The sequence below is a fragment of the Nymphaea colorata genome, chromosome 12 (assembly GCF_008831285.2).
Source record: "Nymphaea colorata isolate Beijing-Zhang1983 chromosome 12, ASM883128v2, whole genome shotgun sequence".
Classification (NCBI taxonomy): domain Eukaryota; kingdom Viridiplantae; phylum Streptophyta; class Magnoliopsida; order Nymphaeales; family Nymphaeaceae; genus Nymphaea; species Nymphaea colorata.
Window position 1 is genome coordinate 2,369,529 of NC_045149.1, and position 18,455 is coordinate 2,387,983.

At 37.0% G+C, this 18,455-nt stretch overlaps 2 protein-coding genes across 4 annotated transcripts in view; both read right to left on the reverse strand.

Moving 5' to 3' along the window:
* Positions 1-18,455, reverse strand: part of LOC116265807 (anaphase-promoting complex subunit 5) — a 70,257-nt gene that overhangs the window by 19,063 nt on the left and 32,739 nt on the right. The window contains exons 11-18 of the mRNA XM_031646752.2: positions 17,975-18,052; positions 17,631-17,893; positions 10,913-10,972; positions 10,684-10,751; positions 8,846-8,951; positions 8,556-8,697; positions 2,562-2,660; positions 2,222-2,486 (exon numbers count right to left, since the gene is read on the reverse strand). Coding sequence (XP_031502612.1) covers positions 2,222-2,486; positions 2,562-2,660; positions 8,556-8,697; positions 8,846-8,951; positions 10,684-10,751; positions 10,913-10,972; positions 17,631-17,893; positions 17,975-18,052 — 1,081 coding nt within the window. The remainder of the gene's footprint in view (positions 1-2,221; positions 2,487-2,561; positions 2,661-8,555; positions 8,698-8,845; positions 8,952-10,683; positions 10,752-10,912; positions 10,973-17,630; positions 17,894-17,974; positions 18,053-18,455) is intronic.
* Positions 12,589-17,624, reverse strand: LOC126410600 (uncharacterized). Of its 3 annotated transcripts, XR_007574888.1 has the most exons (4): positions 15,438-17,624; positions 13,466-15,319; positions 13,171-13,375; positions 12,937-13,074 (listed from the first exon to the last, which is right to left on the reverse strand). XR_007574888.1 is itself a non-coding variant. In XM_050080772.1 (3 exons), exons 1-3 carry the CDS (start codon positions 13,989-13,991, stop codon positions 12,801-12,803), a joined length of 1,005 nt encoding a protein of 334 aa, XP_049936729.1. In that variant the 5' UTR covers positions 13,992-17,615; the 3' UTR covers positions 12,589-12,800. The 3 variants fall into 3 exon arrangements, 1 of the variants encoding a protein (XP_049936729.1); XM_050080772.1 differs by having other exon boundaries at positions 12,589-13,074; positions 13,466-17,615; XR_007574887.1 differs by having other exon boundaries at positions 13,466-17,624.

Genomic DNA, 18,455 nt, shown 5'->3' on the forward strand with positions numbered 1-18,455 from the left:
ACCCTGGGACTTTGAGGATGATAAAGATTATGAATTTCTTAGTTATGATCCTAATATGGGATCAGCATATCATGTTGTGATCCTTCTAATGTCATAAACTCAATTTCATTTCAAATTATGCCACTTCTAAAGATCCTAAGTATGAAATGCCCTCTTGTTATCAATTAAGGGGCAAAATTTTTCATCAAACTATGAAAATAGTGAGGGCAAATTGTGATGAATAAAGAATAAAGTAGAAAGACACGGAGTGCATAATGAGGCAGATGAATGGACAAATACGACGATAGGAACATCGATAAACTTTCTTGTATATTGCCCTAAAAGCACATTGACGAACTTTCTTTCACATTGCCCTAAAAGTATTCATCTTTTTGAAGCCTATGATTTGTCATATACATCCAAAAATTACTAACATATCACACTATGTTTCTCCTAATCTGAAAAAGGAGGGGCCTGATAACATTTTTGCAGTTCATCACGAACAACACAATCAATGATAGGGCAATAGGAAGAATATTAGATGTTTTCTTGGACTCCACATGCTACTCAGTACATTAATCTAATATTTGACGATTTTGGTGAAATGGAATGAGAAACTACTCTACGATCCTAAAAAGTCACAAAGTATGTATATAAACATTTACACAGCTTCAGTCTGAGGATGAAATATACTCGTGGAACCAAGTTTGGCTACCCTATACAAACTAGTTTTCCTACAAATATTCTGATAGTGGAGAGTATAGTGAAAAAGAAAAATGCTTCGAGAAAATTTTGTCGAGGAGTTGTGCACCTACATGCACAAATGAGAGTATAATTTATGGATATGGTATTCAATAATTAGATTTGAGAATCACATGTGAAATTATTAAAAAATAGCATTTCATTGGCGAATATTGGCTATATACCTCCATAAAATCATGGACTAGCTGACTAAGCAAAAGAGGCAACTAGAAACTCCTTAAGGGAAAGAAGAAACTGCTTTAAACATATCCAAGAGAGTATAGATTAGATGTATTAAGCAACTTCATCATGCCTTTCATACAGTAATATTTCATCTCTGGTGATTTAGTTTTGTGTGTGCACGGCTATGTTCCCATGTCCAAATTTTTTTAAAGTGCTTTGCGCCCGTACCTGATGCAGAACGGGTACCGGACCCTATGCCCATATCTATGTGACAACTGATGGGTCAAACATGGAAATGCTTATCTTACTCTTTAATATCTTGCTTTGAGATTGTTAGATCAGCCTCTAACATCTTCATGTGGTGAAAGAAATTGGAACACGTATTCACATATTTAGAATATTAAGAGAAATAAACTTACAAGCAAAGATGCAGAAGATTTAGTTTATATGCATTCTAACCTTCAGTTACTTTCACGAAGCAAAAAAGAGTACAGGTAAATCAATATTTATTGATTTATAAACTTCTCTTAAAATCTTATTTATATAGCTCTATTTATTGGTAATAATTATATTTTATTGTTTGTATTATAGGGAAGGAGGCAGCAAATATTGAGATGTGAATGGTGAAGAATTTGACTTGGAAAGAGAAAATGAGTTTCAATATCATAATGTAGAGTGGCATGATCCACGTCCATTCCAATGTGCAAAAGAAGGAGGCAGCGAGAGATGATGAGGAGATAAGGGAGGAGGAAGTGGATATCGAGGACTAAGAGCTATAATGTCATTGATTTTGAAGACTTGCACACTGTTTTCAGTTTTAAATTTTTAATTTGATGGGATTATGTGTATGAACTATGAAGAGACTATTAATTTGAACTTTCAGTTTTAGTTTTTGAATTTTTGTGGGTTGTTATGTGTGCATCATATATCTATACATTCTACATCTTGTCGTATTCCCCTAAGCACTTTTTCAATATTCCCCTACCCATGTCTATGTGGAATGGTTGTTCATATGAACTATGTACTTTTCACTCTGGCAGGCCAAATAAATTTTCATAAGAGGTGGAGGCACCACTCATTAGAGGCAAGCCTTAAGATTAAGACATTTCCTAGGAAAGTAATTTCTTATGGGTCTCTATTATGAGAAACAACTTCCATTTCAGGAAATGAATTCATAGCAAGGAGGTGGACAATCCACCGGTGATTTCTCTTGTAGGGGATAGAACACAGAAACATGCAATTCCTATATACAACTCTTTAGCAAACTCTATTCCTGTGAAGTGTGAAACAAGAGAACATGATAGGCACAATAGAGAACCTGAAAATGTTGAATCTGCAAGATAGCACTTCGCAATTGAAATGTTGGCACGTGCGCGAAGCTCTAGCCCTCCATGGCCAAGTATCATTGGCAGTACCTGATGTAGGAGGCTTAGTGCTCGTTTTGCATGAACAGATCCAAGACACAGCCACAGATCTGCAAGCGTCAAAGTTGCTGAAGCACCAAGAAGGTCAAGATTAAAAGATTGACAATATGTCAAGCTTGCTAGTGCATAAGGCAGACCGGTGCATGCATTCTCTGCTTTCTGAAGAAACATACTAAAAATGTCAGTTGAAAGAGAAAGAAAATAATTAAATTGACAGACAAACCATGATGATACCTTGTGGATCTCAGCCATCAAGAGGAGAGCACTAGCAACCTTAATCTGCATGTTGAATTCGTAACACATGCAGAACAAAGAATGGGCCACAGATGCTGCCTGAACAAAGATCTAAATGCATCAGCAAGCAAGTACACATAAAACATCTAAAGTGGAGACATTGTTTGTCTGTCACCAGAAAAAGAAAGAAAAAGTTTGTTTGTAACACTCTTCCCCAGTATCGAGTAAAACAATTTATGCTCACTAATGAACCTCTCAGTAGCATTAAAAACCATTAGAGATGTTGCAAAAGTTTATCAAACATTAATTTTCATGAAGAAAGCTCCATATGCTTTCTAATGCTTCTACCTTTTACTATCTCATATAAGCATGTTATTGTAATGGTGTAGATATCTTCTCAAACTCTCATTACAATACTCATATAGAATCTGCCAAGCTTAAATGGCCGTAGAACCATCCATCGTTAACACCACAACTAAGAAATTAAAAATTGTTTGCAGCTAATGGTGAGCATGACTTAGTTTGGATTGAGTTTTTTTTCCTCTGCGAAACTCCGTCCTCGCAGGTTTTATAGGTTCTATTAAGGATTTTTATGGTGAATTCTTGACAATCCAAGCTTGTACAGGGAAAGCAGTGTAGCCACCCAATTATCTTCTTAGGAAACTGCCTTCATTGATGAGATTCTCTTTCACCAATTTCACCCTGTCAGAGTCGGGTAGGGTAGGCCTGCACATGAGCTGAGTCAAGCTCGAGTTGAACATCTAGAGCTCAACTCGACTCAGAAAACTTGAGCTTGAACTTGACTCAAACTCAAGTCGAGCTCAATAGAACAAGCTCGAGCTCAAGTCGATGATACAACATCGAGCTCGAACTCAACTTTTTAACTTGTTTATGTTAAGCATGTCTCGTTTCTTTTAACTCGATTAACTCAGTTAGATGCTACTTGTTTAACTATTCTCTTATTACAATTTAGCATTTATTATGTAGTTGAGCTGAGTCAAGTTAAACAAGTTGACTTCTTACAACTCGAACTCGACTCGTTTAACATTTCCAACATACGTTCAAACTCAAGCTCGACACGAGTCAAGTTTTGACTAGTGAGTTTGAGTCGAGATCAAGCTGACTCAACTTGGTGTGCAGCCCTAGGGTCAGGAAATGGTTAAATGAATGACAAATCCGAAAATTGCCTATAAGTGTAACATTCGTTTTTCTTGGTGGGCTAGATCGGGTCCAGACCCGGACCCGAATCCAGCAGCGTGGGAGCCCGACGACGCCCTCTCCTCCATCGTCTTTCCCTCTTCTCCCTCGTTTCCCCTCTTCGTCTCTTCCTTTGCTATGACCACAACGCAGAGAAGAGGAAGACGGAGGTCGGTGCAGCGGCAACGGAAGTGGACGGCAGCGATGGGGGCTCTGGTAAGCCTCTGATTTCTCTCCGCCTTCTCCTTCCTCTTCCTTCTTCTCCTCCCTCCTACGCAGCCTCTCCCCTATGCGTCAGCACCCTCTGCCCACACGTTATCTCTCTCTCTCCCTCTATGCTCGAGCTCCCTCCTCGTCTCATCTGTCTCCTCCGCACCATCTCCCCCATTTCCCTCGCCCGTGCTATCCCTCTCCCTCTGCCACTCTCTTGCTCTCTCTGCCTGCACTCTTTCCTCACTGTCAGCACCCTCAATCGAACCATCCATCTCACCATTGAATGTCTTCTTCTCTCGACAAACCCTCCTTTTTAACTCTCTTATGCTATTTTTTTTCATCTACTTATTGTCATTGGGTTTGGAATCGCAGCTTGGGGATACATCTTTCCCTTATATCAGTGGAGTCAAGGTGTTAGTGGTGGAGGCAGCGATCAATTTTGGGCATTGGCACTTGATCGAATGCTTGAGGTGGCTGCCAAGAACATTGCGACAGTTTGGACACTAAGATTAGGGTGAGCAAGTCCTAATCGAACTTGAGGTGAATCCGAATCAGATTGAATCTCATTTCCTATATCCGATGTTGTACATATCGTACGATACGACCCCGTATCGTATGATACGTATCGTCTCGTTTGAAAAAAACGGTACGATACACCCCCCGTATCGTAAAAAGGGGGTGTATCGGCCCTGTATCGCACGTATCGTACGATACAAGGCCTGTATCGTACGATACGAGGCGATACACTCCGTATCGTATGATACGGCCTAAAAACGCAAAAAGGGGCCCGAGACCTGCTTATTCGGCTTCTTTTTGAAATTTTTCTTCCGTTCTTCATTTCTAACGCTTGGATAGTGCCGTGAGGGAGGGCGATCGTTCATTTTCACCGTGAAAAACTTGATTTTCATCGTCAAATTGAAGATTAAGTGGTCAATTTGTGCGTGGGTGCTTGATTTTCGTGGGAAGGAAAGGGGTTTTCTTCATTTTAGACATTTCTTCTTCGTAAGGTATGAAATCTCATGTTCTTACCATGTATTCTTAATTTTTTACCGTATAATCGTAGATTGGAAGACTTTGAGTGTTTTTCATTAAGTTTACCATAGGATTTCGTTTTTTTTTTTGAAGATATGGATCCTACATGGCAATGGTGCGAAAGGGTGAAGGAGAATAACCGTTTGAAACTCAAATGTAGCTTTTGTGGGAATACACTTTCAGGAGGGATTATTAGAATGAAACACCATTTGGCAGGGACCTCCAAAGATGCGTCTCCTTGTGTTGGAGGACCAAACAAACCTTTGCCTCCATTTGTGCGTCAACAATGTTTAGATATGCTTCATGCTTTACGTCAAAAGAGAATACAAAAAGAAATTGAAGATGCAGATGTAGGATATAATGTGCCTTTGGAAGATGAAGAAGAAGAGGAAGAAGCTTATGAATGTGATGATGAAGACGGTAGCAGCCTAAGAACAGATTTGGAGACCTCAAGAGGCAGAGATCGTAGAGGAAAAGGAATTACGTATGAAGGAGGTCGATCTGGCATAACGGGAAGGAAGAGGAGAGGCACAACAGATATTAGGGCCAGGCGTGGTATGCGACGACCTAGTGGTAGAGTTTCTACTGGTAGGTCTAGTGTTGGCTCTATTAAGAGTTTTTTCCCTTCATATACCAGCCCAGGTGGTCAGCCGCAGATTCGTGCTGCTATGACATCTAAAGATATGCTATATCATGCACAAAAGCAGGTAGGGAAATGGTTTTATGATGCATGTATTCCATTTAATGCAGCTAATTCTTTTCAATTCCAAGCCATGGCAGATGCAATTACTTCTATAGGCCCCGGATTCAAAATGTCATCATATCATCAGTTGGGCAAAATTCTTCAGGATACAGTCAAAGAAGTGTCTGAGCATTGCAATGAGTTGAAATTATGTTGGAAGGAAACATGTTGCTCCATTATGTCAGATGGTTGGACTGATACAAGGTCAAGAACACTTGTAAATTTTATTGTTTATTGCGCTAAAGGTACAATGTTCTTGAAATCTCTTGACTTGTCTGATGTTCCTAAGACTGCTGAGATTTTATTCAATGTTTTTGATAATGTCGTACAAGAAGTTGGACCTGCAAACGTTGTACAGTTTATTACAGATAATGCTGCAAATTATAGAGCTGCAAGAGATTTGTTATTTCAAAAGTATAAAACATTTTATTGGAGTCCATGTGCCACTCATTGTGTTAATCTAATGCTTCAAGTTCTTAATGAGATGCATGATATGAAATCAGCCATTGACCAATGTCAAGAGGTAACAAAATTGATCTATAATCATGCATATGTATTGAGTTTGATGAGAAAATTTACAAAAGAAGTTGAATTAATACGACCTGCACAAACTAGATTTGCCACAAATGTATTGACTGTGCAGAGTGTGGTGAAACAAAGAACTCCTTTGAGACAGATGTTTGCTAGTGAAGAATGGGCTGGATCTATATGATAGTTGTTTTCGGAACATGAGACTACCTGCCGCCGTTCGAGCCAGGACAACGATGCGTCCAGGTAAATACATAGAAATTTTTAATTTACTTTGCATTTGTTACATTTGATTCTTTTAAAACTTTCACATTGATTTGTTATATTTTTGTTTAGATTTGTGGTGGAATAGGTATGGGTTTGATTGTCCAAACCTAGCACGTTTTGCAGTCAAAGTCCTCAGCCAGACATGCAGTGCTAGTGGATGCGAAAGAAACTGGAGTGTGTTCCAACATATCCATAGCAAAAAAAGGAATAGGCTCGAACATAAAAGGTTGAATGACCTTGTCTTTGTTCGATATAATATGAGGTTGAAACAAAGGTAATATAGGCATATAGCTTAATTAATGTTTACATTTTTTGTACAATATATTTATATGAAATTATATACTAACAAATTTTCTCTTATTTAATGTAGAGAATTAGAAAAATCATTAGCAAGGAAGCACACATCTCAGTTCGATCCTATCAGCTTGGAAAATTTTGACGATCTAGAGCCATGGATTGAAGAAGAACCAGCTACAATATTTGATGATGAAGATTTTGAATGCTTCAACCTTGAAGCTGAAGCAACAGAAGGCTTTGTTGATGAAGGAGAGTCTGCTACTGCTGGTGCTGAATATGTTGGTGAAGATCTTCCAATTCTTGACGATGAAGAAGAAGAAGAAGAAGATGAAGATGAAGATTATGAATGATGAATCATGAATGAGAGTCAAGTCAAGAGTGCTTTCATTTTATATGTATCAAAAACTTAAAGAGTTATGAATCTATGGTTGTTGAAGTGTTAACACTTGATTGAATGTTTTATCATTTATGACTTTATCACTTTATGGCTTATCGTCTTATGCTTTGTTGAATGATATTGTATTATTGTTATGAATTTTGATGTTTATGAATGATGAACGCGTAAGTTTATAGCAATAATAAGTCTATCATTATCTCAAACATGTTTTCTATGAACAATTTATTATTTTTAATTTTTTCTGATTTTTTTATGAATTTTCCGAATTTTTTTAAATTTTTTCTGATTTATTAATAATTTTTAAAAATATTTACGATACGGTTACGATACGTTACGATACGGCGTATCTTAAAGCCCGATCGATACGGCTTACGATACGCGTTTTACAACATTGATTTAGTGGCCTTTACATGTCGTGATCTATGTGAGGGGCCTTCTTCGCAAATGATGTGACTATGCCCTGACACGACATGATGATAATTTGTTTTTATGATTGTGATTATCTCATATTTGAGCCCTACCTAAGAGGGTTTGGGATTTTCCTACCTTGTTGCCATACTACAAAGGCTAAGCCCTCAGTTGTTTTTTTTTTTTTTCAGGTTTTGGCGGACCCAGGGCACCAGGTTGATCAGATGGTTTCACTTACATCCTACTGAGGAGGTTTTGGGTCCTTTGTAGTGCCGGCGCGTCTTATTTTGATTTTATTGATGTCTTGTTTTGTTAGGCATCAATTACGTGGTTTGAGGCATTTTTGTCATACACAGATGTGATTTTGTATGAATTGAAATTGTTATATAAATGAAAGTTGCCCCATTGTTTTAAATGACATAGCTCCCCATTTTTTTTTGAATTGTTGTGTAGTCGCACCTCAATGTTTTATGTTTAGAAAAAAAAAAAATTGTTTGAGGGTCAAAAATGTTGGGGTGTGACAATAAGGCTCACAAACACTAAACCTTATGTCAAGGGAACAAGATCCCCATTGTATGCAACTGTTTCAAAATGTGACACCAAAAAATTCAATTTATTTTAGAGTTTTCTTTAAGAAGAATAAGTTACTACAACAATGAGGATGATATAAACAGGAAAATTGATTGAATAAAGATAAAACATGGTACTTTCAAGCCAAGCAAAGTAGATTGAAGGATCCTTCAAAGGAAAAATGCTAATACTCAAGAAATAAAGCACTGGTCAACTAGGCCCTACATAATACCACGCTGTTCTTTTGCTCCAAAGTTTAAAATGCAGCATTAGTCTGACAAAGAAACATTCCTAATAGCTTCAAGAGAATGCCCATGTACATCCAAAATAACAGAATGCAGACCTGATCAAACTGCTTAGCAGCTAAAAGAGTTCGAGCATGACGAAGGTTGACTTCAGCCTTCAGATCCATGTCCACGCCAGATGCAGAAGAAACCAACACTCCCAACTCATCGCAAACTTGTTGAGCACGTTTTATGCAGCCTCTGATTTCATTTGTTGAATGGAAATTAATATATGTTGATAATGTGATATTTATGCAAATCATGACTTCAAAATAAAAAACAGCATGGACAACAATATAGGACCACAAAATTATTTGTAATAAGCATGCGAACAGAATGATACAGATACCTATGTATGAAATGCTCATGAAGTAACTGGAGCCTTAATAGCTGGATGTGGAGGTGCGACAGAGGTGGAAATCTCTTCTCAACCAAAGAAAGTGCAGTAAAGGCATCTACATAGAATGAGCAACATGAGTATTTTTATTGTTCTATTATTTGAAGAACTTTTGAAAAACACAGGACATGCTTTGCAATCATGGATTAGACAAACACAAAAAGAAGGCAAAGCAAGTTTTTCTTTTTCAAAATCCTAACCAAAAAAAATAAAGTCAAAACTGAAATAAAAAGGACAAGCAGCTAAGATTAGCAGTAAAACTTGGCCTCTGCATGCTAGGCAGTAGCTTGGATGGAAGTTGAGAGTTTACATTTAAACTCAATCAAACTGCATGGTGTGGCAAGGTTAAAGGGCTACAAGAGATCCCAAACAGTGTGATAGTGTTAGCATTAAGTCATATGTAAATACATATACGTTCACCCTTTCTATTATCCTGAGTATAGGACAAAATAAATATGCAATTTTAGTAATTTTTGTTTTCTATATTTTCTTTTTCATCATGTATCTCAGCTCCTGTCAGCCCTTAGTTAGCTCCAATTTCTACATTCATTAACCATAGCCATTGGAGCTGGCCCAATGCTATATCAGCATGTTATGGAGATCGTTACTTGCTTTTTGATGATCATACAATACTAACCAATTTTTCTTTTCAAGAGAAAAATGTTGTCAGGGCTTCCTCTTTTTTCCTGCAATGTGTTTGTTGCTTTCTGATTTTTATAATTTTAGATGGATTTTAACTAAAATCTCATTTTTTGGACAATAATTCAATTCAGGAAACAATTGACAACAATGTATTCCAGAATGCTTCAGGTGCTGCACACTGACAAAGGAGCTTCATTTTTTACTCGTATCGTTACTGTTATCACTTAGCAATGATGATATATAATGACTAAGGCTTCCTATTCATGGGGGAAGAGAACATTAATGCATAATGAAAACTAATTGTTTCCATTCTTTCCAATGCATTTCTCGGTGCATAACAGAAGGCATCATCAAAGCACAAATCGATCCATGAACCTTGCTTTAATCTTCTAGTTTTAGTGGTCATAGAAATAATCCATGGCCTACATACCAAGCACAGGAAAAACTGTCAAAAACAATGATCAATCGCTACTGGTTAAAAATTGTATACTTAATCCCACGAAACAAGGTGTAATTGTGCCCACTGTTTGTGACATATGGCACATTTTGCAGCATAAAACTGCCAAACATCAAATAAAGGCCATAGACTACTAATCATATAACTATGAGTACAAACATATGGTTAAGACCTGGTGAATGATCATATCATCATTTATTTGTATTATAGGGAAGCAAACTTTATGATTTAATAACAACAAGGAAGATTCTGATCCAGCAGAGTTGCACACAGTGTTGAAGATATGAAAACCATAAGAAAGATGACAATTCTAAACTAATCAAAACTAAATTTGCATTCCTGCAGGCCACTCAGATACCAGGTTAGGAAGAACAAAGAGAGGAGAGAGAGAATACATGCATGGACAGTCATATGAATAACATCCTTTTCATCTAGAATTGGCTTCAAAAAAGACAAGTCACTACAACACACAATACTTGATAAATGATGGGCTTATAAGTTGGACACAAATTGCTGTCTACAACCTAGAGAAGTGTTATTTCATTCTGATACCAACAAACCTTGAGGCCCACAACTTAAATAAGCGCCTTCAATTAAAGAGTACTAGAAAAGAACTTTATGTTCGATTTTTGCTCTAACATAAGAATTTACTCAGTTTTGTGCACATCGCGAGATATGAAGACTAACTGACCTTGGTATCCTTTGTATGTTGCTAAATATTGGACCAGCTTAACATAAGCCAGGGATGAATCAGAAGAACTGAAAAAATATATATATATATACCAGAAGAAAAAAAGGTCAGAGAGCAGTCAGGAGAACAAAAGGCTATCCAACAACATTAGAAGTTAAATGAGAACTATTCACAAGAAAAATAACATAAACATCTTTAACTTAAAATCTGAATGAGAAAAAAAGAATACCTCGAACAATCAGCAAAACAAATTGCATGGACCAGTGCATTCAGGCGAACAAGTGCTGAACTGTCATTTAAAATATCAAGAATAGGGAGAATCATTAGTTAAGACCATAATTCTGTTGCCACAAAAAGGCATGAATGTCTAACTTTTAACATGGAAAAGAGGCACTGTGGCACCCACAAAATACATGTTGCATAAAAAGTGACCCTAAGTCATGACTAAGGTTTCCTGGAGAAGTGATCTAAGACACCCGCATTAAGTCGATGGTCCATGATCTAAGGGATGAAGGGGTCTCTGCCTCATGTTGGAAAATGCGAAAAGAAGCACAGAGTAAACCAGATAGGAGGATGAATCATGTGTTCTATGGTCCTTTGAGCATGAACAACTGAAAGAGCTTAAGTATACTCTCAATGATGACATTAAATTCGCAAGTTTGGTCATGGAAGCAGTGGCACCTTTCAGACAATAAAGACAAGAATGAATTATTTCAGTCAGCCAGTAAGCTAATAATGTCCAAAGGCAGCATCCATCTTCCACAGGCTCAGAGAGACTTCTTTAGAGCTCCATAGAGTCAACATTCGAAACTGTTTGAGAATATTATCCTTTCTCCTGGCCGTCTCTTTCCTTTTGTTCCACTTGACAAGGAAGGAACTATCAAGGAAAAGCCTTTGGAACTCACATTCAGAATTTATATTGGCGCTTCATCATTTTCATAGGAAATGTTAATATGAGATTGTTTAATACCTTACCATCAGCAGAGATGCAAGTGTGGGCACTACAGAATCAGCAGTAATTTCCTGAAGATGTGTGTGTGGTTATGGTTCAGCATCTAGGCCTATACCCACACGTGAAACATGGAAAATCTTCCCCACAACCAGACTAAGTGCATGTGACAAAGATAAAACAGGCAAAAAACAGCTAGAAAGAGCACAGAGAAGGGGCAACAAACGCTCACAGGAACAACCCATCTAATACAACTTCAAGCAACCTGTTGATGTTGCCAACTCACCATTGATTGCTGAGCAGCAAGCTCTAGCAATTACATAAGCTTGAACTTACCCTAGCAAACAAGATAATCCTTCAAAGACCTTTGCATTTTCTTTCCAACAAATTAAATCCCATAGTTGAATTACCATGCAGTCCATACATACTGACAGTTATCACTATTTTTCTGCTGTCCATGGAGATCATGCACCATCAACTTTCCAGACAGTCCAACAATTTCCAGTCTGACCACCAACCAGCATGCTTCAACCATACAGTAAAGTGTTATACAGTTGGCATCTAAAAGCACCATGACTGCAGATTATTTGGAGTAAACACTTCATTCAATTATACCAGCGGAATCATTTGGGATGTCAATAAATCCGATTTGGATCCAATATCCGACCGAACCATTTTTAAAAAATCAGACATGGAGAAAAGTTTAACATCCGATTAACAAATTGGATAGGATCCAGATATAAGCAATGTCGTAAAACGCGTATCGTAAGCCATATCGGTTGGGCTTTAAGATACGCCGTATCGTCAATTTTTTTAAAATATTATTAATAAATCAGAAAAAATTTAAAAAAAAATCGGAAAATTCATAAAAAAATCAAAAAAAAAATTAAAAATAATAAATTGTTCATAGAAAACATGTTTGAGATAATGATAGACTTATTATTGCTATAAACTTACGCGTTCATCATTCATAAACATCAAAATTCATAACAATAATACAATATCATTCAACAAAGCATAAGGCCATAAGCCATAAAGTGATAAAGTCATAAATGATAAAACATTCAATCAAGTGTTAACACTTCAACAACCATAGATTCATAACTCTTTAAGTTTTTGATACATATAAAATGAAAGCACTCTTGACTTGACTCTCATTCATGATTCATCATTCATAATCTTCATCTTCATCTTCTTCTTCATCGTCAAGAATTGGAAGATCTTCACCAACATATTCAGCACCAACACCCGCAGTAGCAGACTCTCCTTCATCAACAAAGCCTTCTGTTGCTTCAGCTTCAAGGTTGAAGCATTCAAAATCTTCATCATCAAATATTGTAGCTGGTTCTTCTTCAATCCATGGCTCTAGATCGTCAAAATTTTCCAAGCTGATAGGATCGAACTGAGATGTGTGCTTCCTTGCTAATGATTTTTCTAATTCTCTACATTAAATAAGAGAAAATTTGTTAGTATATAATTTCATATAAATATATTGTACAAAAAATGTAAACATTAATTAAGCTATATGCCTATATTACCTTTGTTTCAACCTCATATTATATCGAACAAAGACAAGGTCATTCAACCTTTTATGTTCGAGCCTATTCCTTTTTTTGCTATGGATATGTTGGAACACACTCCAGTTCCTTTCGCATCCACTAGCACTGCATGTCTGGCTGAGGACTTTGACTGCAAAACGTGCTAGGTTTGGACAATCAAACCCATACCTATTCCACCACAAATCTAAACAAAAATATAACAAATCAATGTGAAAGTTTTAAAAGAATCAAATGTAACAAATGTAAAGTAAATTAAAAATTTCTATGTATTTACCTGGACGCATCGTTGTCCTGGCTCGAACGGCGGCAGGTAGTCCCATGTTCCGAAAACAACTATCATATAGATCCAACTCATTGTGCACAGCATCTTGTTCTGTAGAATCTTCCACTAACACATTAATACAATCTAACAAACCATGCATAACTTCTTTGTCTTTCTTAAATGTAGGAGAAAATCTAATTGCAGGATTTAGATAATAAGTTGCTGCATGAAGAGGTTGATGAAGCTGTCCAGTCCACCTTTTATCTATAATCTTCCAAATGGGCATATATAACTTTTTCTTTTCCTTTAAGTTGTCTCGAATTGCCTCTTTTGTTTTGTCCATATCCTCATATAAGTACCCTATGGAAGGTCTGTCTTCGCTGTCAGCCAACCTGAGAACCTTAACTAATGGAACACAAACCTTCAATAGCTTCACACATGATTCCCAAAATACGTTATTGAATATAATATCCACAACTAAAGAAGCATTTCTTTTATGAGCATGTGGATATGCAGCCCATTCTTCACTAGCAAACATCTATCTCAAAGGAGTTCTTTGTTTCACCACACTCTTCACAGTCAATACATTTGTGGCAAATCTAGTTTGTGCAGGTCGTATTAATTCAACTCCTTTTGTAAATTTTCTCATCAAACTCAATACATATGCATGATTATAGATCAATTTTGTTACCTCTTGACATTGGTCAATGGCTGATTTCATATCATGCATCTCATTAAGATCTTGAAGCATTAGATTAACACAATGAGTGGCACATGGACTCCAATAAAATGTTTTATACTTTTGAAATAACAAATCTCCTGCAGCTCTATAATTTGCAGCATTATCTGTAATAAACTGTACAACGTTTGCAGGTCCAACTTCTTGTACGACATTATCAAAAACATTGAATAAAATCTCAGCAGTCTTAGGAACATCAGACAAGTCAAGAGATTTCAAGAACATTGTACCTTTAGCGCAATAAACAATAAAATTTACAAGTGTTCTTGACCTTGTATCAGTCCAACCATCTGACATAATGGAGCAACATGTTTCCTTCCAACATAATTTCAACTCATCGCAATGCTCAGACACTTCTTTGACTGTATCCTGAAGAATTTTGCCCCTCAACTGATGATATGATGGCATTTTGAATCCGGGGCCTATAGAAGCAATTGCATCTGCCATGGCTTGGAATTGAAAAGAATTAGCTGCATTAAATGGAATACATGCATCATAAAACCATTTCCCTACCTGCTTTTGTGCATGATATAGCATATCTTTAGATGTCATAGCAGCACGAATCTGCGGCTGACCACCTGGGCTGGTATATGAAGGGAAAAAACTCTTAATAGAGCCAACACTAGACCTACCAGTAGAAACTCTACCACTAGGTCGTCGCATACCACGCCTGGCCCTAATATCTGTTGTGCCTCTCCTCTTCCTTCCCGTTATGCCAGATCGACCTCCTTCATACGTAATTCCTTTTCCTCTACGATCTCTGCCTCTTGAGGTCTCCAAATCTGTTCTTAGGCTGCTACCGTCTTCATCATCACATTCATAAGCTTCTTCCTCTTCTTCTTCATCTTCCAAAGGCACATTATATCCTACATCTGCATCTTCAATTTCTTTTTGTATTCTCTTTTGACGTAAAGCATGAAGCATATCTAAACATTGTTGACGCACAAATGGAGGCAAAGGTTTGTTTGGTCCTCCAACACAAGGAGACGCATCTTTGGAGGTCCCTGCCAAATGGTGTTTCATTCTAATAATCCCTCCTGAAAGTGTATTCCCACAAAAGCTACATTTGAGTTTCAAACGGTTATTCTCCTTCACCCTTTCGCACCATTGCCATGTAGGATCCATATCTTCAAAAAAAAAAACGAAATCCTATGGTAAACTTAATGAAAAACACTCAAAGTCTTCCAATCTACGATTATACGGTAAAAAATTAAGAATACATGGTAAGAACATGAGATTTCATACCTTACGAAGAAGAAATGTCTGAAATGAAGAAAACCCCTTTCCTTCCCACGAAAATCAAGCACCCACGCACAAATCGACCACTTAATCTTCAATTTGACGATGAAAATCAAGTTTTTCACGGTGAAAATGAACGATCGCCCTCCCTCACGGCACTATCCAAGCGTTAGAAATGAAGAACGGAAGAAAAATTTCAAAAAGAAGCCGAATAAGCAGGTCTCGGGCCCCTTTTTGCGTTTTTAGGCCGTATCATACGATACGGAGTGTATCGCCTCGTATCGTACGATACGTGCGATACAGGGCCGATACACCCCCTTTTTACGATACGGGGGTGTATCGTACCGTTTTTTTCAAACGAGACGATACGTATCGTACGAGACGGGGTCGTATCGTACAATACGTACAACATTGGATATAAGAAATGAGATTCAATCTGATTCGGATTCAGCACAACTATCTGATCCGATTCGATCTGATTTAGTTTTAAACAAACATCCTATATCTGATGTCCTTATAAATCATATGGTAATGTGGTCCGGATTCAGTTTAAAAATCGGATTCGAATTTGGATGCATCTTTAAATATCAGATTTGGATCGTGAAATTCGGATTCAGATGCATCTTTTTGTATTCATATGTGAGTTTGAATTTGAATCTAAATATGTGAACATCCGAAAAGATGGATATGGTTAAGAGTACACCTGGTTGGAACTTGGAAGTGTTGACATCCCTATAAACTAAGGTTCCAAGAGCATCTAAAAGCACATCTCCAATTAACTTCCCATTTCCAGCAGACAACAACCACAAATAGCAACCATAATGATATATTTGCATCAAAGCACCTGGAATAGCATTCCTAACACTAAGGCAGCACACTCCCATTCACAATGAATTATCCACATGACCTAGGCAAGCGTCTATCATGCATCTGAAATTTTAAAGCATTCTTTTTGTCATTTTTTTAAGTTAATACCATCATTCATTCAAATTTGAACTTCAAATAAATTTTTTTCATCATTTTTATCATCATTAAAGCATTCTTTTTGTCAATTTTATCTAGTTTGATTTATGTTTGATCATTAGTTTCATTTATTTTATTTTTACCTAATTTCTTGGAATTTTCTATTTTCTAAAGTTTCCGATTTTTTTCATGAGATTTTCCTGAGAAAACAAATTTGCCGAAGGATACCCAAGAAAAATCTCATTGTTAAAAATTCGAGAACAATATTTGTGACAAATGTTATGTATGTATGTATTTATATAGCATTAGATCTTGTTTGGGTAGATGAACAAATGAAATATTGAATCCAACAATATGGGCATCTTTAGTCTAGTATGGTTCGTTTATTATCATCTTAGCTGGCTTAATACTTAATGACAGCAAATACATCATAAACTGTTGATATAGTAATAAAATCAATCTCTCATCAGGTGGAACTGCTTCAGAAATTATGCAATAACCTTGTTGGTACTCAATTTTTGCACATCAAGATAGTAGTCATAAGCATGATTGAAAGGTTAGTTTTCCATTATGGAAATTAGGGTCAGACCGGATACATTAAAATAGGTACTTAGTGCCAATAAGTGTTTTTAAGGATGTGAAAAATCAATGGCTGATAGGTACACTAAAATTAGGCAATAGAAAATTTAGGGGGTGTTTAGATGACACTTCGAAACCAGGTTTTTGGAGTGTTTGGGTGTTATGAAAGCTGGGTTTCAAGAAAACCTGGTTTTGTAAAAGGGAACGAAAAATCTGCGCCCTTTAGGCTATTCAAAAACCAGATTTTGGCTGTGTCACCAAAAAAAAAAAAAACAAAACAAAGTTTCTAAAACTCAATAAAAAAATTGGTTTTCCACAAAATGTAGTTTTGACAAAATTGGGTTAGAGGAGGGTGTCATCCAAACACCCACTTAGGCTTTTTTCATACAAGAGGCAGGTTAGCCAGTGTCACCTCTCTCCGTCCCTAGACATCAAGGGGGATGATGATAGTGGAAGGGGGAAACAATCACCCCCTCCCATACATTAAAGTGACAAAACTGTATGATCTATATCTAGTGACATTGACAAGAGTGACCAATGGCTCTAGCTGTAACTGCATGATGCAGGTTCTTAAGAAGTTAGGAAGATCGCCTGGAAGGAGGTGGATCAATACAGATATGGAGCCCATATTTAGCTGGTTGTGAAATACATATTTACCTCCCATACAGCTCCCATGAAGCAGCTCTGGCCAAATAAGAAGCACCACATAACTGCAATATACAATTAGGAAGCACACTTGGTTCTGTAGCAGAGCTCAATGAGTCATCATTACATCCTGATCCAACCTCATCCAACAGAATAGATGAACTGCCAGATTTTTCAAGTTTTTTGAGCCATGATGTACAGAAAGAGCCATCAGTTGGCAAGGATGCAGCATCAGATCCAAATTCACTGAGCAAGTATGGACTAATTCTCAATTCCTGAAAAGTTTCAGAAAAACATAGTGAGGATAGAGAACCCTCATTAGGACATCAAAATAAGAAATAATGAAAGAAAAGTACCTCACAAACACTGATTGGACAAGTTCGGAGCCTGGTTGAAGCATTAGGACCAAATGAAAGCAATGGCCGCTTAATTTGCTGGAAGAGAAAGGCCTCTTAGTATACTTCCACTAGCATTTAAAAGCTCAAAGACAGCATTATTGGAATAAAATGTTGCTTCGAAGTTCAGCAAGAAAAGGATGAGTGGCATCAAACAGCAAAAGTAGGATGTGTTTAGATGGCACTAAAGTTTCAAAATCATGACTCACTGACTGAACTTTGGTGCCCTCCACTCGACAAAATAAGGCTACTCTAGGATTCAACAAACCTCCTTGTTCAAGAGTATTTCTGAAATATTAGAAAGTTAAAGAGGATGTCTTTAAATATTTCTTTATAGTTATTGGGCCTTTTTTGTAAAGTGTGTACCGCCTGCCCTAATCTCTTTTAAAGGAGATTAGGGTAAAGTTAATCATAATCCTTTTTGGCTCTCTCTATCCTATCG